Raw genomic sequence first — 27,385 nt, 5'->3', positions numbered from 1 at the left:
ACTTCCCGCTTTAATTGTTGTTAGTTTTATCACATAATCATTTTAATCTGCACAATTGTGAGTTAATGTTGTGGTATTCACTATCCTCCAGAGTCTCCAGCCGAATAGTAGACATGAAACAGCTTGCGCAAAAAAAAACACTATTTGACGGCATAATGCTTGCCATCTATTTTATGGTTTTTAAAAATGTGGAGATCTAGGTTGTATGACTTTTTGTTGCACTAGGAAAATATGTGCTGTATATATTTTATTGCATGAAGGCTTTCAATCAAATGTGATATTGCATTGTGATATGCATTGTCTGTTTTATGGTTGCATTTTCCGAATAACAACACTATGTCAGGACCGGAGGCGAGGATTATGCTTCACTTTCTACACTTTAATCACTGCAGCCATTCAAAGTTAACAAACCACATTTACCATGAACCATAGGGAACGACAATACAAAAAACAGTAGAGTGTCCATGGAGAGACTGTCCACTTCCAATGCACCAATCACGAGGCTCCTAGCGGTATGTAGTCCTCTGTCCCTCTTCGTTCTCCCTCTTTCTTTGCTGCTGCAGCCAAAGCTAAGTGTGATCTGTTTTCTCTCCTCATAGTGTGGATTGTTGACACTCTGCCTCCATAACGTGTGCTATTCTTACATAGATTGCTAGGGCCACTGTGCTTGGTATTGTGTTTTGTTCTGTGGCACTGTCCCAGCGTTGGTTTTGGCCTGCTCGCGTTTCTCAAGAGGGCCTCATCGTCATTTCTTTATTCTTTTCTTTGGACATGAATTGGGGCTCTGCTACCTCGAGAGACCCCCTTTCCGCTTCTCGCGCGTTGCGCGTCCCTGGTTTTCCCTAGGTGTGCTTGCGAGTAACCGCTACTCGGTTTTCTCGCTCGGCCGTGGTAGAATTCAGTCTTTTAGGCCTGTTGTAACGCTATTTGGAGCCTGTATTGGGACATTTGGCCTGGCAGGCTGCCCTTTATATTCTACTGCACCAGGGCTACCTGTTCCAGGGGTTTCTTCCCCATTTAAAAGCGTGCTCTGCCCGCCCTTGCACTAGGCTGTCACCCAGCCCCCCCTTCACGTGAGGTAACCCCTCGCACGTTTCCCACTTACCTGGGTGCCGTTCTCTTCCTGTTCTAATGGAAGAATTTCAAAGCGAGCCCTACCAGGACGACCAGTGGGAGGAGGATCCCCTCACTTCCCTCCAATGGGATGAGGAGTTTTACAGCGCCGTGGATGACTCTATTTATAAGGCGGTGGAGCAGGCCATGGCTCCTTTAGAGGAGCGCCTGTCTCGCCGTATCGAGCAGGCTTGCGCACGACTGGCCCGGGGTTCCCAGACCCTTCCTGCTCCTGCGTCCGGCGACGGCAGAGCCCCCGTCGATCCCCAACTTCCTCAGCCTAAGCGACCTAGAGAGTCTGTGGTTGATTTGGACGCTTTTGCCAGCCTTAAACAGGCGTTTTTGGCTAGCAAGCCTGCTCTGGCGCCTACTTCCCCCAGGGGGATGACGCCGCAGGGGATACAGATGAGGAACCTGGCCCCTCTCGCCCATGGCTCCCGGCCCGTCCAGACGCGGCCCCCGCCGCTCCGGACCTTTGTGCCGACATGCTTGATCCCAATGATGTGTTGCATCCCAGGTCCTCGGATTGGGCCCCCTCCGAGAAAGTGGCCCAATATGTGGCCAGTAGAATACGCCAGCTGTTAGAGGCCGCAGCTAGGAGCTGTCTGAGGGCGGAGTGCCCCCGTCCTACGTTGGCGGGGAAGGTGGCGGCTACCCCAGAGATCGACTCACGCATGGTCACCTTTCTGCAGAAATTTGTGAAGGACCCCAAGCGAGGTATCGATAGGTCCTGGCGGGCTTGCCAGGACAAGCTCCTGGACGCTCCAGGCCCCTTTACCAAAAACTTGGACATGGCTGAGGAAGCTAAACAGTCGGGGTCTCTCATCTCTCCTGAGACCCTTTTCCGCCTGGGCCCAACAAGTTTTAGTTTTCCAGGGAAATGCCAACTGCGCACTTTCTACGGAAAGGCGCAGGAGTTTGCTTATTAAGGTTGACCCAAGCTTGGGGATCTGGCCGATTCAGAGGCTGGCTCCGTGGCCCAAGGTGGACTCTTCGGAGAGCCCTTTATCACGGAATTGGGCAAATTCGTGAATACTTTCACGTCTCTTGATAAGGCCCAGTCCTCCATTTGTAAGGTTTTTCGACCTCGGGTTTTCCGAGGGGCCGGATGAGGTAGGGGGCGCTCGTCCGGCCGTCCAAATCAAGGCAGGGGGCAAGGCTCCGGAACCGGACAATATCAAGACCAAGCAAGGTTCGAAAATTTCTACCCGACACGAGGACGTCGTGGCAGAGGTGGTGGAGCCTCCAACTCTTCCGGTGAGGGTTCTCCCTTCTTCCCTTCTAAAAGTGGGGGGCCGTCTGGTGCGTTTTTCCAGGCCTGGACTTCTGTCACGGGGGACGCCTGGGTCTTGGAGACTGTCCAGGGTTTTCACATAGAGTTTCACGGTGATCCCACGCAACCGGTGCCTCCGCGTCCTCTCTCCTTCTCGGCCTCAGAGGCCGCTTTGATCGACCAGGAGGTTTCCTCTCTTCTCATCAAAGGGGCGGTTGTAGAGTCCCTTCCGCATCCCCGGGGGTTCCTCAGCAACATCTTTTTGATGGACAAGGCGGATGGTACGCAGCGTCCGGTCATAAACCTGCAGGAGTTTAATGGGTGGCTGGTGTACCGCCACTTCAAAATGGAAGGGATCCACCTGCTGCGCGACCTCCTCAGACCCAACGATTGGATGGCGCGCCTCAACTTGAAAGATGCCTATCTGACGATTCCCATCTTTCCACCGCACCGGCGGTTTCTCCAATTTTCCTGGCGGGACAGGGTGTACGAGTTCACTACCCTTCCTTTCGGTCTGTCCTCTGCGCCCTGGTACTTCACCAAGGTCCTGCGGCCGGTGATCGAGCGCCTGCGAGCGTCCGGTATGCGTCTGATTGTCTACCTGGACGACATTCTGTTGATGGCTCAATGTCCCCGAGCCTTAGCATCGCAACTTCAGACGGCGGTCGACCTCCTTCAGAGCTTGGGCTTTGTGGTCAACGAGGCGAAGTCAACCCTGGTACCCGCTCAGAGAGTGGTCTTTTTGGGTTTTGTGATCGACTCGGTGGAGTCCAGTCTCAGCCTCCCGTCACGGAAGCTAACAAAGATTCGTCACGATATCAGGAGAGCCCTCGCTCAGCCACGTCTGTCTCTCCGTCAGTTGGCCCGAATCGTAGGCCTTCTCTCGGCCTCCATCCAGGCTATTTTCCCGGGTCCTCTACACTACAGGCCCTTCAGCGCCTCAAGGCTCAACACCTTCGCATGGGTCTCACTTATTAGCAAAAGGTAACCCTTTCACCCGATGCCAAAGAAGAGCTCCAGTGGTGGTTGGTCAACATGGAAGCTTGGAACGGGCGGGCCATATTCGGTTCCGCGCCCGATCTTATTATCGAGTCCGACGCCAGCAGGTCCGGCTGGGGCGCGCGGTGTGGAGAGTTCACTACCGGCGGTGTGGTCTCTGCAAGAGCAACAGCTTCATATCAATTGTCTGGAGCACCTGGCGGGCTCTTTTGCGATCAGATGTTGGGCCAAGGAATCGGCCCAGTCTTGTGTGCTCCTCAAGATGGACAATGTGTCAGCCGTTCGGTATATCAATCATCTTGGGGGCACACGGTCGCGAGCTCTGGCGGTCTTGGCGCGAATTTCTGGCAATATTGCCTGGATCACCAGATCACCAAGTTTCGGTCATGGCGGAATACCTCCCGGGCATGGTCAACCAAGTGGCGGATTTCCACTCACGCCACTTCCACGATGCAGGCCAGTGGCAGCTTCATCCGGTCGTTTTCGCGGATCTCCTGAGCATCTGGGGCCCCTTTCTCTGTGGACCTTTTCGCCTCCCGGCTCGACTTTCAGCTCCCTCGGTTCTTCAGTTGGAGGCCGGATCCATTGGCTGCGGCCACGGATGCCTTCCTTCAGGATTGGAGGGAGGAGACGGGGTATGCCTTTCCCCCATTTGCCATGTTGACGAGGGTCTTGTGCTGATATCACCCCTCTGGAAGTCTCAAGTCTGGCATCCGGTTCTTCTGGAACTTTCTTGGGATTTTCCAATCCTACTCCCCCGCTTTCCGACTCTTCTGCTCAGTCCAGGCAAAGTTCCCCATCCGCTGATCGCTCAGGGTTCTCTGATCTTGGTGGCGTGGCGGATTACAGGGGACGCTGGGCGGTCCCGGGCCTTTCGGGAACGGCTGAGAGGCTCATGTCCAAGGCCTGGGCCGATAGTACGGTTAAGCGATATCGCTCCACGTGGCGACGATGGACTCTCTGGTGTCTGCGACGGGGTTTCGATCCCGTGGCAGCAGATGTGACGAACATTCTTAATTTCTTGGCGGCCTTGACGGAGAAAGGTTTGGAATACAGGACCATTAACACCTTTCGGTCTGCCATTTCCGCCGGCCATAATATGATGGATGGCTCACCAGTGGGCGAGCACCCTCTTGTTTGTCGACTTCTTCGAGGCATCCAGCTGTCTTTACCACCTGAGCCCCGTTACTCTCAGTTGTGGGACGTGAATCTGGTCCTCAATTTGTTCTTGTCCTGGCAGCCCAACTGCTTCTTGTCTAGGAAGGAGCTTTCCGCCAAACTGGCTACACTTCTTTGTCTCATTTCTTGCAGGCGAGTTTCGGATGTACGGGCTCTGGATGTCACCGGTAGAATCTATTCTCCCTCCGGAGTGACTTTCACGGTCAGACGGCGTACGAAGTGTGGGACGTCGTCCATCTCGTACCCAGCGTTCCCGGACTCTCCTATGTTGTGTCTCGTGGCTTGCCTTAAAGCTTATGAGGAAATGTCAGAGGAGTTCCATCCTCCGGGTGAGCGACAATTGTTGATCGTGCTTAGGAAACCTCATAGGGCAGTGTCTTGCCCCACTATCGCCCGATGGGTCCGGTGGGTGATGCAGGAAGCCTGAATTGACCTGCGGCTTTTTGGTGCCCATTCGGCTAGAGGAGCTATGGCCTCCAAAGCATTCGCCTTGGGAGCTCGTCTGGAGGACATTCTGAATGCGGCAGACTGGTCTTCCGACTCCACCTTTAAACGGTTTTATTTTAAACCACTGCTGGACATGGTACATTTGGTGGTGAGCAAACATTAAACGAGCATATCCTCGCCTCCGGTCCTGACATAGAATAAAAAAATTCCTAGCTATCGTGACGGAAAGTTTCAATTCTATTAAGGACTCGGAGGCGAGGATTATCCCACCTAGGGTACCTGTTTCAGGTCTATTGCCCGCCCTCGTATTGGGGTAAGTAACTATTTTTGTTTTGGATCATTCGCTTATGTGGTTTGTGCTGTTATACTGTGTTTCCCTCCCTGGCAGGATTAAACCTTAGCCATCGCTGTCGCTTACATTGTGCTTTGCTCCTGCAGGCGATGCCAGTAAACAGCACTCTTGAGGATTCAGGATTGGCTGGCTTTGAGCGACGAAAGAGGGAGAATGAAGAGGGACTGAGGACCACATACCGCTAGGAGCCTCGTGATTGGTGCATTGGAAGTGGACAGTCTCTCCATGGACACTCTACTGTGTTTTGTATTGTTGTTCCCTATGGTTCATGGGAACTGTGTTTGTTAACTTTGAATGGCTGCAGTGATTAAAGTGTAGAAAGTGAAGCATAATCCTCGCCTCCGAGTCCTTAATAGAATTGAAACTTTCCGTCACGATAGCTAGGAAATGTTTCATTCTTGACTTACTGGCAATACTGGAGAATCATCTTTTTGTTAACGATTTCAGGTACGGCAAGGACAAGAAGATTGTGGTTTGACAATTTTAAATACGCCAGGTGTACACTTACACTGGTTTGTATTGTCTGATTGTAATTGTGTAGAATGACTGCCATCTCATTTTGATTGTTGGTTGTGGTCAGAGTACATTGTGAGGTATATTGAAACTATCAAATGACCTGGTATTAGAGAAGTCTGCGCTGTTCTGAAGCATGTTATTGAGAATGGGATGGCAGGGTGGCAAAACCAGTCATTGCCGATTGATTAATGAAATCACTGGAAAATAGGGATACAATCACAAAAGTAAGAGTATTGAATTTGCCATCGGTGTCAGCTATGCAGTATGTCATTGGGTATAAAGTTATAAGCAGTTCAAATGTGGATCTTTCACGATTTTTGTTGTTGAGTGTCCAAAACGACAAGTGTCTAGAAGAATAGTACTGCAACAAAAAAACCAAAGCAATGAAAGGAAAGCTTGAATTCATCTCAGCCAAAGGCGATTGCTCGGGCCACATTTTTGTTTATCATTTTTCACCCACTTTGCCACTCTATACAGAACCTGCCATATGCAAATCAATCTTGGTCCTGCTCCAATAGGAACAATCTAACCCATACTGATAGGCCAAGACTGGACTGGAATGTGGCCCCATGCAATTGCCAGTGGCTGAGATTAATTCACGCATTCCATCCATCACTATATTTGTTGCAGTCATGACGGTTCTGCAAATACATGAGTCTTGTGCTCAGTATGCCTCAGGACTCAAGTTATGCTTCAATGCCACTGAGTAGGATGAGATTTAGGTCTCGGTTGTGGGGCTGTATTGGGATCCTGGAGAAGGGAACTGGTAGGGTGAGATGACTGCATGTTTCTTTGGGTTAAACGATGTGCAATTGTTGTAGTACTCCATGGGCAAGATGTACATTGCACTGAGAAGGGATGTATTGAAAAAAAACTTTTACTAAAAATGTTTTTATGAGTAGGGAGTGATGCATGGGACACCTGTCCACTTCTACATTTGTTTTTCAGCATTCACAAAAGGGAAGGGGTCCCCTTCCCTTTTATGAATGTCTTACAACTACCTTTGAGTAGTCTGTAAAATATTAATGTTTTGCAATCGAATTTCACTCCCAGGCAATGACACATACCAATCTGATTCGGTATTTGAAAGGGACACCCTAAACAAGTCCCTTCCAAATACAGACTTGGCATTTGGTAGCAAACTCAAATTGCGATTCCGTAATGTATTGTGGAATCTTACTTTGGGTTTCATACATACAAAAAACACTTTTTGTGGTCACAAACGGCTCAATTCTGAATCAGGCAATTTGCGAAGGCTTCATGCCTCTGACCCCTGGTCCTTACTGTAGGAATGGGTTGAAGGGTGGATGGATGCGTAGAAATGCTTTAACACGTACTGGGTCATAACTGACCCAAAGAGACCAATCAGAGGGAGGACGGCATATGTTTCATGCTCACTCTCTTATCTCTAATAAACAAGAACCCTCCCAATCACCTAGTTTTTCATTCATGAATGTTATTATTTTCAAGATAACAAAAAGTAAAATACATAAACTATAAAAAAAATGTAGTTAAACAAGTCATATACATACCACACTTGTAGCCTTTCTGGAGTCTAACAATCTCCTTCACCCTTCCCAGACTGCGTTTTGCCCCCAGCTTGGTACTGAGAATGCCCTTCTTGCAGTGACAGAGGAAGCAAGAAGGATTCTAGATCAAGGGAGCACAGCGGCAATTATCCTTCTTGATCTCAGTGCCGCTTTGACACTGTTAACCATAATACTCTGATCCTTAGACTCAAGAATCTAGGAATATCCGGATCAGCAGTAGCATGGTTCCAGTATTCTCAGCGATCACTCCTTTAGGGTTTTTGAGGGAAACGTTGTCTCTAACCAGTTGCCTCTCAGTTGTGGGGTTCCCCAGGGCTCTGCCCTGAGCCCCACACTGTTTAATGTTGATATGAGACCCCTGGCATAGATTGTCCATCCATTTGGCATAAAAAATCATCACCTATGCAGATGATATGCAGCTCGTGGTGGCACTTAACCACCCAAGGGGTCATCTAGCACCCTAGGCTGTTGCCTAGAGGAGGTGGCAAAATGGATGGAACTCTCATGCCTCAAACTTAACGGGGACAAGACGGAGCTTATGCTCCTGGGCAACTCCCCTTCCTTTAATCCGGCATCTCTTTGGCCAGACTGCCTAGGCCCTGCCCCGGCCCCTAAAGACCAGGTTAAGAGCCTTGGTGTATGGCTGGATTGCTCTCTCACCTTCAATCAACAGGCAACTAAGCTTTCAGCAACGTGCTTTGGTCTACTAAGGATGCTTCAAAAGGTTCTCCCCCTTCTCCATTTCCATGCCAGAAAAATCATGGTTAAAGCGATGATCCTCTCCCGTTTGGACTATGGGAATGCTTTATACCTGGGAGCCCCGCAGTATACTATCAACAAGCTCCAAATTATTCAGAACTGCGCCGCCCGCAGGCTCCTGCATATTCCTCATCGGCAGCCCATTAAACAAGCCCCAAGGAGCTTGCACTGGCTGCTGATCAGGGAAAGGATTCAGTTTAAGGCTATGTGCCTGGTCCATAAAGCCTTTTGGAAGAATGGCCCGTCCATTCTCCAATCTCTGATCATTCCTTATCAACCGAGGAGAGACCTTCGGTCAACCACCACTTTCCTTGCCCTTCAACCAAGAATAAGGAGAGCCAGATGTGGTGGGCGCTCCTTCTCATATAATGGTGCCATCAGTTGGAATGCCCTCCCATTTTTACTGCGGAAAGAGCCTAATTTGCTCACATTCCGAAAACTCTTAAAAACGTGGCTGTTTTAGATCTGTAGTCACCACTACTGTTCTGTCTCTTGTACCTGTCTGCAGCGCAGGGAGGCCTCCGGGTAGCCATCGCGCTTTATACATTTTATTTCATTCATTCATTCATTCATATAGCATCCTGTCATGCGATTTAGAAATTGAGTGTGCGTTAAAACTTGTAGAAACAGGAGTTAAAACACAATAAATTAGATATATGTGATAGTTTTCTACCAACGATGCCATAGCAGAATGAGTAGGCAAAGAGGCAAAAAAGTAGTGGGAGAAAGAAATGAAGATAAAATAAATAAACCAGAAAGGAATAATTCACTGCGGCCTGCACAAACTATCACATGGTAGTAGCATGTGTGAATCGTAGGATTAGTGGTTCTGTGCCTATGGCAGAATGAAAATACACCTCTCTGTGTGCGTATGCATGCATTCAGGAGTTCCTGACCTAGAAAGAGTGTCAAGCGGGTCTCAATTTATTTTTGGAGGTATATATACAGTTGGTTCCATAAAGATATGTTATCTGACTGGTTTACAGGTGAACTATCTGTGCTGCAACTGGAAAAGCTTGTTTTAGCTCCAAGTACCGATAGGATGACCTCGAGCAGGTGCCTCCAACCAGTAGCTCTGGAGCTACTGGTAGTTTTCCAACTCCCTGAAGTAGCTCTTGGAAGGATAGCTCAGGCCAGTAGGTGATAGAGAGGGTCTGGGCACATTGGAGGAAGTAGTAAAGCTAATTTTCAGACCCTCTCAGTAGCACTCAGTCAAACAAATGGCAGGTCTCCACACTCACAGATAAACATGTAGTCTGGCAGCCTCTTGCATTGGGGCAGTCTGCAAAATGACTGTCTATCTGTGCTCTGAGTGTAGCAAAGTTGCATAGCAATTGGTCATATTGCAGGCCTCACCTTATCAATCAGACTGTGTAAATGAATACTCGGCTGTGAAAGAATGATAGTAGGAGCAATTATAGAATGGCTTGAGTGCGCGGCTACAAGGGTAGTCCTTATCAGCAATCCTACAAGAACTGGAATCTTATTGGACGTGGTCATATTGTAACAGTGTTAATATTCACGAGCTTCTCAGGGTGATATTCAATGATCAGGAGCAGATTGTATCACAGAAAAGGTTGGAGATTCCTGAGCTAGAGTAAAAGATCTGAAGGGACCAAGTCGGGATCTTCCAGTTATGCATATGGACCCATGCAAAAAGAACAATTGATGGACAGAATGCACAACAATGTCATAAATTCACCCCAGTACATAGACCTGGGCCTAAATCCATAATTTTTTTCCTCACCATGCAATTCCAGTTAGGACCCAGCCATATGCAAATCAGTCTTGACCTTGTGCCCAATGGGAACAGTCCAGCCCAAACTGGCAGGCCAGGTCCTCCCTGGACTGGAAACAAGCATCCTAGGACCAGTTTTGGGGCTTCACCCCTCATCTGCCAGGATAACTTGACTCCAGTGGCATGGAGAGCATGTAACCCACGTCTGGGCTTACCCGTCCCACTCGGGGTGACAGATGCAAATAGAACAATTGATAGACAGAATGCAGAACAAAGTCATACATTCACCCCAGGCCATAGATCTGGGCCTAGATCTATTGTTTTTTTGCTCACCATGCAATTCCAGTTTGGACCCAACCATATGCAAATCAGTCTTGACCCTGCGCCCAATGGGAACAGTCCAGCCCAAAGTGCCAGGCCAGGTCCTCCCTGGACTGGAAACAAGCATCCTAGGACTGGTTTTGGGGTTTCACCCCTCATCTGCCAGGATAGTTTGACTCCAGTGGCATGGAGAGCACGTGACCCACGTCTGGGCATACCCGTCCCACTCGGGGTGACAGATGCAAATAGAACAATTGATAGACAGAATGCAGAACAATGTCCTTCATTCCCGCCAGTACATAGATCTGGGCCTAAATCCATCGTTTTTTTGCTCACCATGCATTTCGAGTTTGGACCCAGCCATATGCAAATCAGTCTTGACCCTGCGCCCAATGGGAACAGTCAGCCCAAACTGACAGACCAGGTCCTCCCTGGACTGGAAAAAAGCATCCTATGACCGGTTATGGGGTTTCACCCCTAATCTGCCAGGATAGCTTGACTCCAGTGGCATGGAGAGCACGTGACCCACGTCTGGGCATACCCGTTCCACTCGGAGTGACAGATGCAAATAGAACAATTGAGAGACAGAATGCAGAACAATGTCATACATTCACCCCAGTACATAGATCTGGGCCTAAATCCATAGTTTTTTTGCTCCCCATGCCATTCCAGTTTGGACCCAGCCATATGCAAATCAGTCATGAACCTGCACCCGATGGGAACAGTTCAGTCCGAACTGCCAGGCCAGGTCTTCCCTGGACTAGAAACAGGCATCCTAGTACTGGTTTTGGGGTTTCACCCCTCATCAGCCAAAACAACAAAAAGACCGTCCGCCTGCACGGTAGACACCATATCACTGTGAAAATAGTACAGATTGCCAGTGTAGCAGCCAACTGTTTTATACACACACAAGAGAGATCACCATAATGCGTGCTGCTATCTCATAATTGGTCACAGTTTTAAAAATGGTCACAATATTAAAAACAGGAGCGTTTCCATTACTTCCCTTTCTTATATATTGTGAGACACATAATATTACCTCCAACTGGAGATAAAAGTACTCCCTAGGTTGTGGCAGAGGTGCCGCGCTCAGTCATGCTAAACTAGAAGTAAGTAGGTAAGATAAATAAGAAGGATCCAAACCGCAGGATCACCTATGCTGTATCAGCGTTAGCCGGTTCAGCGACCGGTATTTAGTACTCACGGTTTCTGAGTGCGATCTGGTCATCACACCTACCCTTATCCTTTGCTTCCCACCAATGAGGATGCGAAAGCCGGTGGTTCCTGTTTTAAAGGAGTACACCTGGTGGGCCTAAACTGGAATCCACATGAACCTGGTAGTGCATCATCACACATGTCTAGCGTCCATCTTAGCGTGGTGGTAAAGTGAAGACATTTCATATCTGTCTCAAGTATTATCACGCATATCTGGCGGCCATCTTAAAGTGGTGTTGAGGTCAAAAGTAGTAGGGATGTGAAGGAAAGATTATTGCGCACGTCTGGCAGCCATCTTAAGATAGTGTTGAAGAGGAAAGATAGTGAATAACTATCGGAAACCTCTTCATGTATGTCTGGCGGCCCACATGAAATAGTGTCGAACTGCAAAGGACAAGATGTGTCTCATCAGTAAATGGGATAACGGTTAACAGCAGTTCGGTGTACAGGGTGCTGGTCACTATACTCATGTCAGAGCAGCTTTTTAAGGACCATCATTATGTGGCACTTAGTACATCAGAATGATACTTATGAATACGAAACTAGTTTTGTGTGACATGGTATGATCTAGTCTTGTAAGCCTGCAAACCCCCCGTATCTGCAACTACGGCTATTGATTAAAGTGGTGTTGTGATTGGTGCAGATTGTCTTAACTTGAACAATCATTATGGTACATGAGGTGGTGATCAGTAGTGACATTTATATAGAAGAATAGGCCTGGTTGAATTTCATGTTTGGTTTCTAAGGGATGTAGGCCTACGATTCGATCCAAGGGATGTCATCATTCAGTAAATGCAGATCGGTATGTAGGTGGAACACCCAGCGCTGTTCTAGCCTAAATAGTGTGGCTGGGGTCCATGATGTGTTTGATTCAAAGATTGTCCACTTCAGATCATTAATGGAGTGTTTCAGATCATTGAAGTGGTTGCTCATCTTTGTGGCATTGCGTCCACATCTTATGGTGCTCTTATGTTTCCCTAGTCTTATTTTTATAGGTCTAGTTGTCTCGCTATATAATACATTTGGTAGGGACATGTAAGGTAAATGCAGTTTTAGGAATTACAGTTGATGTGCTGTTTCTGTGACCAGCTCCTAGCTGTAATGTTTTTGAGTGTTCAGTAGAATTACAAGAAGTACAACTCCCCCAAGAGTAGTGTCTGCTAACTGGGGGAAGATTCCAAAGTGTTGTTTGTTATCCGGGTACCTTTGTTCAAGGTATTGTGTGTACCTGATGATCTTTTAAATTTGATGTCCATATGAAGGCAGAGTGATCGTTCAAGATTCAAAATACATGTGCTTAGGATATTCCAATATTTCAATATGATGGTCTTCACTTTGTTAGATAAGGGTGGGAAGGTAGTGACACATGTCAGTGTATCCTCTTTGGGTTGTGTATTGTTTTCACATAGAGTCTCCCTGTTGTTGCGGGCTCTCTTTTCAGCGAGTTTGATCACTCCGGGAGGATACTTTGGCTCAAGTAGATTTGTGCTCAAATCTTTCCCTTGATTATCGTCGTCATCTAGGTTGCTGCAATTCCACCGGTAGGTTTTCACGGAGCACTTTCGGGTGATGACTCTCAAAGGATAAAAGGCTGTTACAGTGCGTGTCCTTCTTATAGGTTTTGGTGTATAACTGACCTTGAGTGAGGCTGATCAAAATATCCAAAAAGGCAATCTCACAGTCTGAGATCGAACTTGTGAAGTGTAAAGTGGGGTTAATTGAGGTGAACCAGTTGATGAAAGCCTCACAATTGTTTCTATCTCCTTTCTGAAAGACAAGGATGTTGTCTATGTAGTGCCTCCATGAGATGATGTTGGTCAGGAACAGATTTAAGGTACAGAAGATGTGTCCGGGCTCGAAGTCAGCCATGTAAAGACATGCAAGACTAAAGGCCAAAGTGCTCCCCATAGATGCCCCTCCTCTTGTATTTGGTGGTACACTTGTGTCTTATCCATAAAGTAGTTGTTCTTCAATGCTAAGGTGGCACATCTATTATGAAGTCTCCTGGGGTGGTGGTCGGTGGAGTGATTGTTCTTAGGAGTGTGTCAATTACCTCAATTGTTGCATCTTGGGGGATGTTAGTATAATGTGCCTCCACATCAAGTGTTATCAAAAGGAGATCTCCTCAGGATTCTCTATATTGGTGATCAGGTTAAGCACATCCTTAGTGTCTTTTAGGAAGGACGGAGTAGTTTGGACCAGAGGTTGGAGAAAGTGGTCACAGAACTGGCCCAGTGGTTCCAACACCGCCAGACATGTGGCTTGATCATGTCGCTACCAGATAAGGCGTTACCGAAGGTAAGTAACTTATACATCTGATAGAGACATCTAGCGGCTGACTCCTTCCTCTGAACTGATACCCAAGAAATACAAGCCCCAGAGGAGGAACTGCGGAACAGCTTGGACCAGAAACTCCTGTAAAATAGAGCGACCAAAGAGGCCTTCTCTGCATATCTGGGTATCCAGGCAACAGTGTCTGGTGAACGTGTGCAGAGATGCCCATGTGGCAGCTTGGCATATGTCAGAGACAGGAACACCACGCTGGAGGGCTATGGTAGCCGCCCTGGTGAAATGGGCCCTAAGCCCTTCAGGGTGATCCTTCTTCGCCAAGGTGTAACAAATCTTAATACAGAGGATGACCCTTCGGGATACATTCCTCTTATAGACAGCATGACCTTTCTTTGCACCCACGGATCCAATGAAAAGTTGGTCATCCACCCGGAACTCTTTGGTTCGGTCAAGGTAGAACGATAATGCTCTTTTTAGGTCCAGACGATGGAGACGTCCCTCTTCCTTAGAAGGATGTGGGGGTTGCATAGAAGGTGCGAAGGGTAACCGACTATCCTAGATGGAAGGGTGTGACCACCTCAGATAGAAAGGATGCCCTAGTCCGTAGTACTACCTTGTCAGGAAAGATCATCAGGTAAGGAGGCTGAGAGGACAATTCCTGCAGTTCACTCACTCTCCTGGCAGAGGATATAGCCACCAAAAAAGCTGTCTTGATGGTGGACAACCACAGAGGACAATTATGCAGCAGCTCAAATGGTGCACACATCAGGAAAGTAAGCACCAAATTAAGGTCCCATTGTAAAAGGGAATCAATGCAAATTGAAAGTGCTCGTGACTCACAGTGAACCGCAGGTAGCGACCATGGGCAGGCAGGATGGGTATATGAAAGTAGGCATCCTGCAAGTCCAGCGCTACCATCCAGTCTCCTGTGTCCAAGGAAGATAGGACCTGAGCAAGAGTAAGCATCCTGAATTTCTCCTTTTTGAGGAAGTAATTGAGGGCTCCGAGGTCTAGAAATAGGGCGATGGCCTCCATCCTTATTTGGGACGAGAAAGTAGCGGGAATAGCAACTGGTCGAGAAAGATCCTGGGGGATCGGACTAGAAAGGTTTTGCGGTGGAGGAGAGGATGGTGACTGGGCTCGACTTCTGGTTTCCTGACCTACGAGGTCAGGATGAACTGCGTCCACAGCCCGCAGAGGTTGTTGAACTTGCGGGGCCCTCTGGCCATGGTAGGGTTGGCACGGCTGGTACGCTCTTCCTTAGCCACGAAAGGAGCGGAAATTGAATGAAGCTCTGGGGACGGTAGTGAGGCCTAAAAACTTGACCATGGCCCACGAGTCCTTAAAGTGCTCAAGGGCAGCATCCGCCTTGTCCCCGAAGAGACTGAGCAATTGAAGGTCATGTCCATAAGATTGCGGGACATCTCCTGAAAAACCAGATATTTTCATGCACCGCCACCGCCCCTCCTGTCTGATATAGCTTGGGAGAGTAGAGTCCGGTCCTCCTCCGAGACTCTGGGCAGCACCTGCGCCACCGTATCCCATATGGAATGAGAGTAACGGCTCAAGAGGCAATGCTAGGCTGGCAGATAAAAACATTTTCTTCCTGAAGTTTTCCAGCCTCTTAGATTCCCTGTCCGGGGGTGCAGAAGTAATGCGCCACAAGAAGTAGAAGCCTGAGCCACCAAGCTTTGGGGGGTGGGACGGATGGTGAGGAAAGTTGGGTCGCCCGGTGCGGGGTAATGGCGGCGGGGGATCGTCCTATTCACAGGAGCCCCTGTGCTGGGTTTGGACCATGTCTCCAGAAGGAGGTCTGTCAATGCCCCATTGAATGGCAGCAGGGGTTCCGAATTCGAGACCCCAGGCTGCAGGACCTCTGTCAAAACTTTTTTTTTTGACTGCCACTCTAGGAAGCTGCAAGTCAAGGTCCTAAGCAGCCCTACGCACCACCATGGCAAAAGATGCTCCCTCCTCCATAGCCAGGGTAGGAGGGGAAAGCATGTCAGTGTCTCAGGAGGTGTCCAGACCACTAGCTTCACCCAACTCCTCATACCAGTGCAGATCTTGTTGCTGTTGTGGGATTTCCTAGGGATCCTGCTCCCCCTCCCAATCATCTTCCTTCATTGCTAACCCTTCTGAATAGGGCAGAAAAAATGGCATGGAGCTGTAGGGCTCCGTCGGCGCCGGACTCGGCTCTGTGTCGTCGGGAATGAGGATAGAGGAGGCGCTGCTGACGCTGAGGACCTCGGTGTCGGACGTGGTGCTGGGGAAGGTTGCTGTGGAGGTGCGACCGGATTCAGTCTGGACCCGGGAACGTGTCCACTAGACAGCCGGGGTGCTGAGGCTGGAGCCCCCGTCATGGAAACCTCGGGCCCCTCCGTTTCCTGAACCTGTGGGGCCCAAAGGCACCGGCAGGGTCAGGCCACCCAAATATGGCGCACATGGCGTCATAAAATTCTTTAAGTTGGGTGGGGGTAGCTCCCGACCCCGGAAAGGGAGGGTAACGCAGTGCCGACCCAGGGACCCGCTCCGCGGAGGGGCACCTCAAATGCAGAGGTTCCTCCTCTGCGTCATGCAACAGGCGGGGCGAAGTCGAAGCACGCTTCAACTTCTTGTGCTTCTTGTGGTGCCTCTTACCTGACTTCTACTAATTAGACTAAAAGAATTTCGATTCACCGGAGCAGTGCTTGGACCTTCCTCTCGACCGGGACCGAGACCGACGAGGTGACCTCTGTGGGGCCGGGCGTTGGGCCGCAAGAAGCTTAAGGGACCGCGCCCTCAAAGCCTTTGGTGCCATGGCCTGGCAGTTGGAGCATGACTTGGAGTCGTGGTGTCGCTCCAGGCACCACAGGCATACCAGATGTGGGTCTGTGACCGACATGGCACTGTGACAGGCGCTGCATGGCATGAACCCACAGTCTTTTTACTTGACATGACACCTACGCACCAACAAAGTCGACAAGGAGTGACGGGGGTAGCTCTCTTCAAGAGATCAGCGGTGATGGTGTAGAAAGAAAAGAACTGACATCAGCGTGCCGGAGTGGCGGTTATATTGATGACGCGGATGTCACGACGAGCGAGATGTCGACGAACTCACGCGACATCGACTGACACCACCTACCGGTGCGCAGGGGAACTGCTGTGAAAATTCTTCCTGATCCAGCCTTACGCCTGGAAGTGCAAAGGTAAGGAATCTGCAGCTAGATGTCTCTATCAGATTGCCATACAATATTGTGATCTGCAGCAATTTTGTTGTACAGGGGTACCAGCCTTGAATTCTTCGTGCTGGTTGGATCTTCCTTATTTATTTTACCTACTTACTTCCAGTTTAGCACGACTAAGTACTGCACCTTTGTCACACCCTAGGGAGTACTTTTATCTCTAGTTGGAGGTAAGATTATGTGCCTCACGGTAAAGAGGGAAGTAATGGAAACACAACCACACTCCTGTTTTTAATATTGTGACAATTTTTAACACTGTGACCACTTATGAGATAGCAGCACGCATTATTGTGATCTCTCTTATGTGTGTATAAAACAGTTGGCTGCTACACTGGCAATCTACACTATTTGCACAGTGGTATGGTTTTTATGAAATCTTGTGCCACTTACACCATAAAATGTCCTTTTCTCATACTGCATGCCATATATATTATTGTGATCTGCAGCAATTTTGTTGTACGGGGGTACCAGCCTTGAATTCTTTAGGCTGGGAACTTCGCTGAAAGAAATTCTAAATCCGAACTATTCTCATAGATTGGCTCTTCATCCTTCCTATTTTTATGTTGTGTGGGTCTTGTATATGTCTGTACGTGTCTGGAAGTCACTCCAGCACCAGACGAACATTTTGGTCCACAATAATGGACATCCTGGTCAATAAAACACTCTTATGCCAGGAACATGATAATTTTGTCTCCTTTTTCTCTACTGACAGGTTGGAAAGCCAACATCAGAAAAGTAGGTACCACTCATAGGGCACCACTTTAGACACATTTGTGGGGTAGGAAGATTCACTCACTATTCCTGTTCAGACGAAGCGTCACAGATCCTCTTGACCACTAGGGGCGCGAAACATGTTGACGGACTAGAGTTGGACCGTAAAGAGGGAACTCACATCAGACTGCCAGGGTACTTTATGACCCCATTGGTAGCATTTACCTATAAAGGGTTTTAATCTGACAGGGCGGTCCAGTTATTAAAAGTAGTTGGCGGCCTCCCTAACCCACATCATCACACATGAGATACCGCCCACCTAGACTCTACCTTGCATTCATCATAGGGCATACCAATAAAAGATCTTCGCCAAAATGACCTGTCGGGCATTGCAGCGCCGGCCCAATGAAGAGCAATAGCCCTATGATGAAGCATAACATCCCTTTGGTATATGTGAGGGCAACATGAAACAGTCCTGCTGACTGCCGCCACCATGCACATGTCCGAGTTTTGCACAACCTGACGATATCTCCTCTTTCTCTTTAGGAACAGTAGCCCTAATTTATGTTTGTGACATAAACCAAGGAGCACGGACACTGGACCTCTCACCAGCTCCTAGTCACCACCTCCTCCCTCTAGGAAATCCTTGATACATTGTTAAACCAGATACCCATATATTTAAGCTACTTCTACTACCAGGTGAGACACATATACAAAAAAATCATAGGGTAATATAGGATACTGAGAAGGCATATATTGGATTTGCCTCTATTTAGCAGGCAACCTGATACTCTTGTGCAGTCTTCTACAATTTGTATTAGTGTAAGAAAATAAGTATCTGCTTCTTCTATGATATAGTTGGAAAATATTGAGGAGTACATATCTCTTTTGCATATAAAAGATTCCAATTTCACCACTTTTATCTCATTATTAGATCAGATAGGGGGATATATACAAGCCAGGAATGTCAGTTTTTGCTACGTTTTTGTGGCGATAGGGGCTTCACCTTATCTACAAAGCGGCGTTAAACAAGACTTAGCGTGAAAGGGGTGGGTAATAGGTGTTGCAGTGGGTGTTCTGCCACAATATACATTGATTTTGACGCTGCCGCTATTTACAAGGGTGGTGTAAATAGGAGACAGCGCCAAAATTAAGATCAGGAAATCCTGGTTTTAACATGGTGAAATACTTAATTTCTCCTCGTTTTTGCTGTTTCTATGTCTGTTGCATTGTGCAGCAGACATTGAAACAGCAAATTGACATAAAGGTGTCCCTTCCTACACATGAACAATCGTTAAAAAAATTACTATTTGCAATTCTATGTGTGCTGCACAATGCAGCACACATAGGAATTGCAAATCGCCATTCTGGATTGTTTATGTGCAGAAAGGGATACCTTCTTGCACATAAACAATCATTCCCTCAACCCAGGCACCCTTGCACTCTGGTGCAAGGATTCCTGCGTTGGCACTAGGCAGCTAAATTTAGGGCCAGCGCAGGGAGAAAAGCAGAGAAGTGCTGTCTTCTTGTAAATATGCCACATCCCTGCATTTCTAAACTGACGGAATACAATATTAGCAATATTTGGAGCTAACAATTTTCTTGAAAATATGCCCCATAGTTTTTAATAATGAATCAAATGGCAACAGGAATAACATCTATGAAAGTGGACATCCTGGCCTTGTTCACTGATGCAGAGGGAAGAAGCACAATTGTACGCCATTTAATCTTACCTTGTCTGCAGGTATGGCATATAGGGCCATTCAAATTTGTACGACTTTGCTCCTAGCTTGAATCTGTGTAGCACTGGTTGCAGAAAAGATCATAATATTTTGTCGAACAACCTTACCACATCCACTTTTTCTTCAGCTGTTAGCAAGTTATTAGTTCCGGATCTTTCATTTAGGTGGCAGGGCATTCTTGCATTTTTACTTATGTCTCGTCCTTGGGTAAATCCAGGTTGTGTAAGGTATAAAATTGTATGCATTGCCTTCCACATACTATTCAATAATATGTTTGTGTCACTTTTATAATCTGGATTGGACGGCAGAGCAGATGGCAGCCTAAGAACGTCGCTCCGTCGGATCGGAGATTAAAACAGCAATCCCGAGAGTGCTCAAAAGGGATTTTGGTGCGTCGGAACTATAGCAACAACCGAGGACACCGAAATAAAGCGCCTGAAAACAAACAATGGTCCAAAAATCGTCATAATACGGAGTGAGGACGGAGCATTGGGAGGAGCGGTAAGATGGCGGACTGAAGAACGCAGAACCGAAACTAAAACCGCTCTGCATCGATAAGAAAGTTCGATTGCAAGTGAGGGAAAAGCGCCAGCCGATAACCTAACAAGTAAGCCAAGGCAGCAGACAACCTAACCAAAAAACAAGTCAGCAAACGTATGCTGGTATATATGAGAGACTGTGTGAGGGAAGAGAGTGGCTGCAGCGAGGCATAAGAGGCCGCCGACACCCCTGATTCCGTCTGGTAAAGCCCCAACCAGGTGTGCGAGCACACATGACTGAGACCAAGGGATCCTGAGCACGAACCAGCAAACGGAGTGTCCGGGGGGTCCATCGTTCCGCCAGCAAAAGGATAAAAAAGGGAGTGAAAGCGATACCTGCGCAGCACAAATTGGCACTGAGTCCAGCGATACGCTATTAGAAGGGAAGACAAAGGGAGTGAAAGCAAAACCTGCAAGGCCTAAAATGGCGCAGGGTCCACCGTTCTACAAGCGGTGATGGCAACGTAGCAAACCTGCCATACTCTGAATCCTCCCCGGTAACTAACCGTAACTCCTTGCACCGGCAACCACACCTGGGAGTGGCAAGATGTGCGGCGCACGGAAGGGAGCAGTAAGTGGGTGAAAGCAGCAGAGGCAGCAAGGGGAGGCTGTGCACGGGCATGTTCCCACCGGGAGCAGGAAACCGAGTGAGGGCGCCAAGCGGATGGTACGCATTATTTAGAAAAGGTCAAATGAATGCCAGATCCAGCGGGCCTTTTCAGTGAAGGGGGGTGGAAATCCGGCATATCATGCCCAAATCAAAATGGTGTCAGACTGAGATCGCTGAGATCGCTAATCCACACAGAAGGAAGGGCCAATAAAGGGGGCCAAAAAGGGAACTGAAAGAGAGACATTTGTGGCAGCAGAGATTGCTAATCCACACAGAAGGAGGGGCCAATAAAGGGGGCAAATAAGGGAACTGAAAGAGAGGCATTTGTGGCAGCAATAGGAGAAACACCCACACGGATGTCAGGGGTGACAAGCGAAACCGGATCCATCAGCCAGACAGCCGGACCGATCGCATAAGAGTAACCAAAACTGCCACACACAAGGGGCGCGCCGCAGTGGGCAAAGTAAAGAGAGCGGCATAACAAGAGTGCTCGCACCAGGGAGACGGCACTGAGTGCCTTCCCCACTGCACTCTGACAACATAGTGAGTGCACGGTGACACACTTCAACGGTGCAGGTCCCCCCGCAACCTTCCCGCCAGCCATCAGTCCAGGGATCACCACAGATCAGTGAGGTGAACAGAGCCCACAAACCCACAAATATCGAATGAGGAGTTTTAGAGGAGTTTACAGAGGCTGATGGGCCCCGCTGCCACAGAAAACCACTAGAAATCCCCCAGAAGCAGCAAAGGAAAAACAGGCTTCACAAGTAACGCAAGGGGAAGCCAGTAAACAGCCGTCTAAAACAGTGAACAGAAATCCGTACTAGGGTTTCTCAGATCTTTGCTATCTATATTCTCGACTTTCCTGTCCTTTTTCACCTCTTTCTTCTCTATAACCTGGCACGCCCTGTTAGCGAATATCCTTAAGAGATCTGACATAGATGCACACCCAGACAGACTGGGTACTTTGTTTGCAGAGCACTTGGGAAGCACAGATGCACTATACCGTGTGCGTAGGGAGCCTGTACAAATAGGTCTGACCCGCTTCAACAAGGCTAAAGAGATTGACAGAACAGTTGCATCTGCCACGCAACACCGTAGATGATGGCCGGCAACAACACACTTGTTCTGGCAACGGAACTTGACATAGTGTCCCTCAATGTGAAGGGTCTTAACCACCCCATTAAGCACAGGAAGATCGTAGACTACCTAGCTAAAACTAAAGGAGACATAATCTTACTATAAGAGACCAAACTATCCATGGAGGATGCAAAGCTAGTGAGAGGTAATTGGATTTTACAGACGGTATGCTCACCTGCCGACAAAAAAAGGGGAGGGGTGATGACACTAGTATCCAAAAGATCCAACATAACAATAGAGTCATAATCCCATGATAGCAGGGGGAGGCTTCTGGTGACACACCTGAGAAGGGGGGAGGAGCTAATTCACGTGGCAAATGTATACGGCCCCAACACGGACGACCCAGCATTGTGGGCGGAGGTGGCTCGTTCGCTAGAGAGCTTCCCCCAAAATGACCTCATGGTGGTGGCTGGGGATTTTAATACCCCATTGGACCACATAACAGATAGACAATCCTCCTGTCATTTTCACCCCATGAAATCGCATGCGGCACTCCAAAATATCTGCTCCAAATATAACCTAAAAGATGCTTGGCGCCTCCAGCACCCGGACACAAGGGACTATACTTTCTACTCTAATCCTCACAACTCCTACACCAGGATTGATTACATATTAATATCTGGCTCCCACACACACCTAATCGAACACTCAGATATAGCCCCAAGACTAGTATCAGACCACTCATGTATCAGCCTAAAGTTGAGCAGTTTTCATAACGAAGACGTCCCCTGGAGATGGAGGTTTAACAGCGATGTGCTGTCAGAACCCGTTGACAAAAAAAAAGATAGAGGAGGCTATATCAAATTTAATGACTACCCGGAGACTAGCCCCAACACTCTATGAGATGCACTGAAGGCAACAATCAGAGGCACAATAATTGAGATTAAATCAAAAATAAACAAAAGCATAAATTCGAGACTAGAGCAGCTCGAGCGGGAGGTTAAAAACCTTGAATTATCCCATGCCAAGGCTGTAAAGGACAACAGGCTCCTAATTAAATTAACACAGTTGAAGTACGAATACAACAAAATACTGAGTGAGAGGGTGGGACTGTGGATTAATAAATACGAAGCCCTCAACCTGTGTGAGGCCAATAAAGCAGGGAAATTACTTGCCTCCTACCTAAAACACAAACGTAACCAGTTTGCCGTCTCTTCCATCACAGACTCAAATAACAAAACCCATACAAAACACAAAGACATCCTTAAAACCTTCCAAGAATTTTACCAGGAACTATACAGGAAAGACCAGAGCCTCAATACAGAGGAATGCTCTAGATACCTCGATAGACTCGGGCTACTGCAACTAAACACCGAAGAGATGCTCAGGCTAGGTCAAAAAATTAATATTACCGAAATTGAAATGGAAGTCAAATCTCTGAAAGACAATAAAGCCCCGGAGCCGGATGGGTTCACTGCCGCCTTCTACAAGGCGTTCTTAAATCAATTGAAACCAACTATGAAACAGGTCTCTAACTATGCTGCAGATAGAGGAGGGGTACCACAATCCATGTCAGAGGCTAACATAATAGTCAGTACAAAAGGAGGTGGTGATGGACGGAGCATCAGAACCAATCAAACACTCACACCCAGTCAACAGATCTGGGTTTGATCCTTCACCGTTCTTTAGCCCACTCTGCCACCCCAGTTCAGACATGGCCATATGCAAATCAGTCTGACCCTGTGCCTCATGGGAACCGTCCAGCCCGAACTGCCAAGCCATGCCTTCCCTGGACCGGAAACAAGCTTCCTAGGACCGGTTTCTGGCATTTCAGCCGTCTTCAGCCAGGCTTGCTTGAATCCAGTGGCAAAGTGAGCAAGGGACTCACGTCTGAGCATACCCTGCCAACTTATGGCGAACAAAGCGGTACAAAAGGAGGTGGTGATGGACGGAGCATCAGAACCAATCAAACTCTCACACCCAGTCAACAGATCTGGGTTTGATCCATCACCGTTCTTTAGCCCACTCTGCCACCCCAGTTCAGACATGGCCATATGCAAATCAGTCTGTCCCTGTGCCTCATGGAAACAGTCCAGCCCGGACTGCCAAGCCATGCCTTCCCTGGACCGGAAACAAGCTTCCTAGGACCGGTTTCTGGCATTTCAGCCGTCTTCAGCCAGGCTTGCTTGAATCCAGTGGCAAAGTGAGCAAGGGACTCACATCTGAGCATACCCTGCCAACTTATGGCGAACAAAGCGGTACAAAAGGAGGTGGGGACGGAGCATCAGAACCAATCAAACACTCACACCCAGTCAACAGATCTTGTGTGTTTTGCTGTTCACCCTATGTGGGAAGGGTATGCCCAGACGTGGGTCCCGTGCTCATTACGCCACTGGAATCAAGCTATCCTGGCTGATGATGGCTGATAGCCAGAAACCGGTCCTAGGATGCTTGATTCCGGTCCAAGGAAGATATGGCTTGGCAGTTCGGGCTGGACCGTTCCCATGAGGCACAGGGTCAAGACTGATTTGCAAATGGCCATGTCTGAACTGGGGTGGTGTGGTGAGCAAAATAACGATGGATTAAACCCAGATCTGTGACTGGGGGTGAATGTTTTGCCATTGTGCAACATTCTGACCATCATCGTGTGTGTTTAACATAATAGTCATCCCAAAGGAAGGTAAAGACCACTGTCCACCAAAAAACTACAGACCCATATCTCTTATTAAAGTGGACTGCAAGATATATGCAAAAATTCTGGCAGTCAGACTAAATTCCGCTCTTCCCAAGCTAATAAGTAACTTCCAGGTGGGCTTCTTACGCACGTGAATGTCAGATGACAACACACGACTTCTCTATCATATCATGAAGCAGGCATCAACCAAATTAGATCCAGCGGTGGCCAATACATTGGACGCAGAGAAGGCCTTCGACAGAGTCTCCTGGGACTTCCTGGAGTGCTGCATGCATACCTTCAACTTAGGAGAAGGATACATACGGATGGTGATGGCCCTTTACCAAGAACCGTCAGCCCGTATAGTCATCAATGGGTCACTCTCTGAACCATTCACCTTGCAACAGGGCACCAGACAAGGTTGCCCACTGTCCCCCTCGCTATTCCTTCTAACACTAGAACCACTCATCCAAGATATCAAACTAAATAAAGACATAAGGGGCATAGATATCAACGGCACTGATATAAAAGTAGCCGCCTACGCTGACGATATTTTAATAGTAACAGAGCAGCCGAGGACCTCAATTGTTGGCCTGATGCATACAATAGCGGAACACTACGAGTTCTCTGGGGATAAACTAAACAAAGACAAATCTGAATGTAAACCACTAAATATTCATTGCACAAGTGACATCCTGGGGGGGTCGGCTTAACATGGCAAGCGGGATATATCAATTACCTAGGTATAAAATTTGGTAAGGAGCTAATCGACACACTACATCATAACGAGAAAATAAGGCTAGAGAAGATTAAGAAACTCCTAGAATCATGGTCACAAAAGTTCATAACGTGGTGGGGGAGAATTGAAACGATTAAAATGATGATCACATCAATGATTAACTATCTGATCAGGATGCTCCCACTCCTCCTCACAGATGATTTCCACCGCAAAGTTGAAAAGCTGATCTCCAATTTCCTTTGGCGGGCGAAGAAAGCAAGGATAAGCATTAAAAAACTAAGATTGGAGAAAAATCAAGGAGGGGTAATCCTAGCAGACTTCAAAACTTTTCAGTTAGCGTTTTTGGCAAAACAAGGCTCGTACTGGGTTGCGCCGTCGGCCGGGTACACACCAGCATGGTTGAAGGTGGAGAAGGCCATCCTAAATAACCTAAGCCCTCTCGCTCTGCTAACAGCAAACAGATACCCCCACACCTCAAAGCCGATCTTTAAAAACACAAAAATTGCCCTACTAAAGGTAGATAGAAAGCTAGAAACCAGCCTCAAGGAGTCAAAAAATGAATCACTCTGGGCCAATAGCAGGATCCTATATAAAGGGAAAAGCTTAACCTTCGAATCATGGATCAAGAAAGAGATCTTCTATCCTCTCCAATTAGAAAACAAAGCTTACCCTGTCACCTTCGCCGACCTCAAGGAAAGACACAAACTAAATGATATCGAATTTTATAACTTCCTAAAAATCAGATCGGCTTTGTCCAAAATCAAATTTTTAACCTCGCAACCGCCAATCTTCCAGTTCGTATCTAACATAAATAAATCGGGGCACCAGGTCGTGCACCTCTACAAACTCCTCTGCCCTAAATCCTGTAGCCTACTTGGATACCCAAACTAAAGCCACTCTCAACGATCAAGAATGGGCCACAATATGGTCATCGGCTTCACGTAATAAGATTTCCCCAGTGCTCTCACAAACAACATTTTGGTTGCTTCACAAGGCTTTCTGGACACCGGCACGATTATACTCATTAGGCCTCAGAGGAGGCAGTATGCTGGAACTGTAACAAGGAAAAAGGGGATCTAGCACACCTTATCCTTTATTGCCCCGCTCTCAAAATATTCTGGGGAGAAATCTTTAGGTTTTTAAATAAACTGTTTGACTGCACGCTAACAAAAGAACTCTCCACTATTACCACGGCATTTATGAGCACAGAGCTGAGGTCAGTACAGGACAGGGATCTTCTGGACTTGCTACTGACAACAGCGGTGAAAATGGTCCTCACTAACTGGAAAGACACTAGTAAGGCATCCTACAAAGGATGGTTCAACTGGGTCACGCATCTTAGAGGAGCAGACAACATGGCACTTGAGAATTTGCCCTGGAAACTACCTCCAGAAGGATGTGGAAGTCCCTGGACACATATCTAGACTCCTTTGAGCCACCATGAAAACGTGGTAGGCCGGGGAGTCACATCTTGCCACCCCAAGAGAGGCTCCACCCCTTCAAGAAGGTAAAGGGGCCCTATTGGTCCCAACCAATGTGGCCGCTAGGTTCTGCAGGGATGTCATAAGGCGTAGCAACTGCCCCACTGCGTGTCAGACATACTGTTTTGAGCAATGTATCTCTCAGGTGTCTGTCCCCTATCTCTTCTTTCACTCCTTGCTTTCCTGCTCCTTTCTGATTTTCCTTCTCTTCTTCACTGTTATGTTATGCAGGGCCTGCAAAGAATTATATGGTCTAAAAGCGTGTGGTCTAATCGATGCAATCCCTGTAACAGAATTGCTAATGTGTTCTTGCAAAAATTAATAAAACATGTTGAGATTAAAAAAAAATAATCCTCATTTAAGAGTGAAATATGCCTGTAGTTTTTAGTTGAGGTATATCCTTTATCTACGTGCAGGACTACACTAATCCACCCTGCTGCTTTACATGTAATCTCACCTATCTCAGCAAAGTGTTACACTAGATCTGGTAGCAAGCTTAAAATGTATTTCACACATTCTTTATAAAATAGTGTTTTATCGATCGCCTAATTCTAAAACCAAAAGTTAATACAGTAAGTTATATCAAGAAAAGAATGCCTCAGTCTTATAAAACCTTTAAAATACACACAGCCACAAACATATAATATGCAAAAGACTTTAATATATTTGCTAGTTTAACTCACGGACATTATTAATAAGTAATCCAGCGGAATGAGTCCCAAAAGATCTAGAATAAACCATGTCTTCAGGTAATTTAATTTTACTTCTTTAGGATCCAAGGACTAGAAGAAAAACACAAATATAGACTAAATCAAACTAATTTGCTTTGTTAGTGAA

General features: G+C 47.5%; 1 protein-coding gene across 1 annotated transcript in view; it reads right to left on the bottom strand.

The window, feature by feature from the left end:
• LOC146817941 (potassium/sodium hyperpolarization-activated cyclic nucleotide-gated channel 1-like) overlaps positions 1-27,385 on the bottom strand; it is a 1,926,818-nt gene that overhangs the window by 1,551,246 nt on the left and 348,187 nt on the right. Inside the window, exon 3 of the mRNA XM_085609718.1 lies at positions 27,236-27,330. Coding sequence (XP_085465844.1) covers positions 27,236-27,330 — 95 coding nt within the window. The remainder of the gene's footprint in view (positions 1-27,235; positions 27,331-27,385) is intronic.

This window comes from Triturus cristatus, chromosome 6 (genome assembly GCF_964204655.1).
Source record: "Triturus cristatus chromosome 6, aTriCri1.1, whole genome shotgun sequence".
In the NCBI taxonomy this organism is placed as follows: domain Eukaryota; kingdom Metazoa; phylum Chordata; class Amphibia; order Caudata; family Salamandridae; genus Triturus; species Triturus cristatus.
Note: the sequence above shows the minus strand (reverse complement) of the source record. Positions and strands in the feature narration are given on the sequence as shown.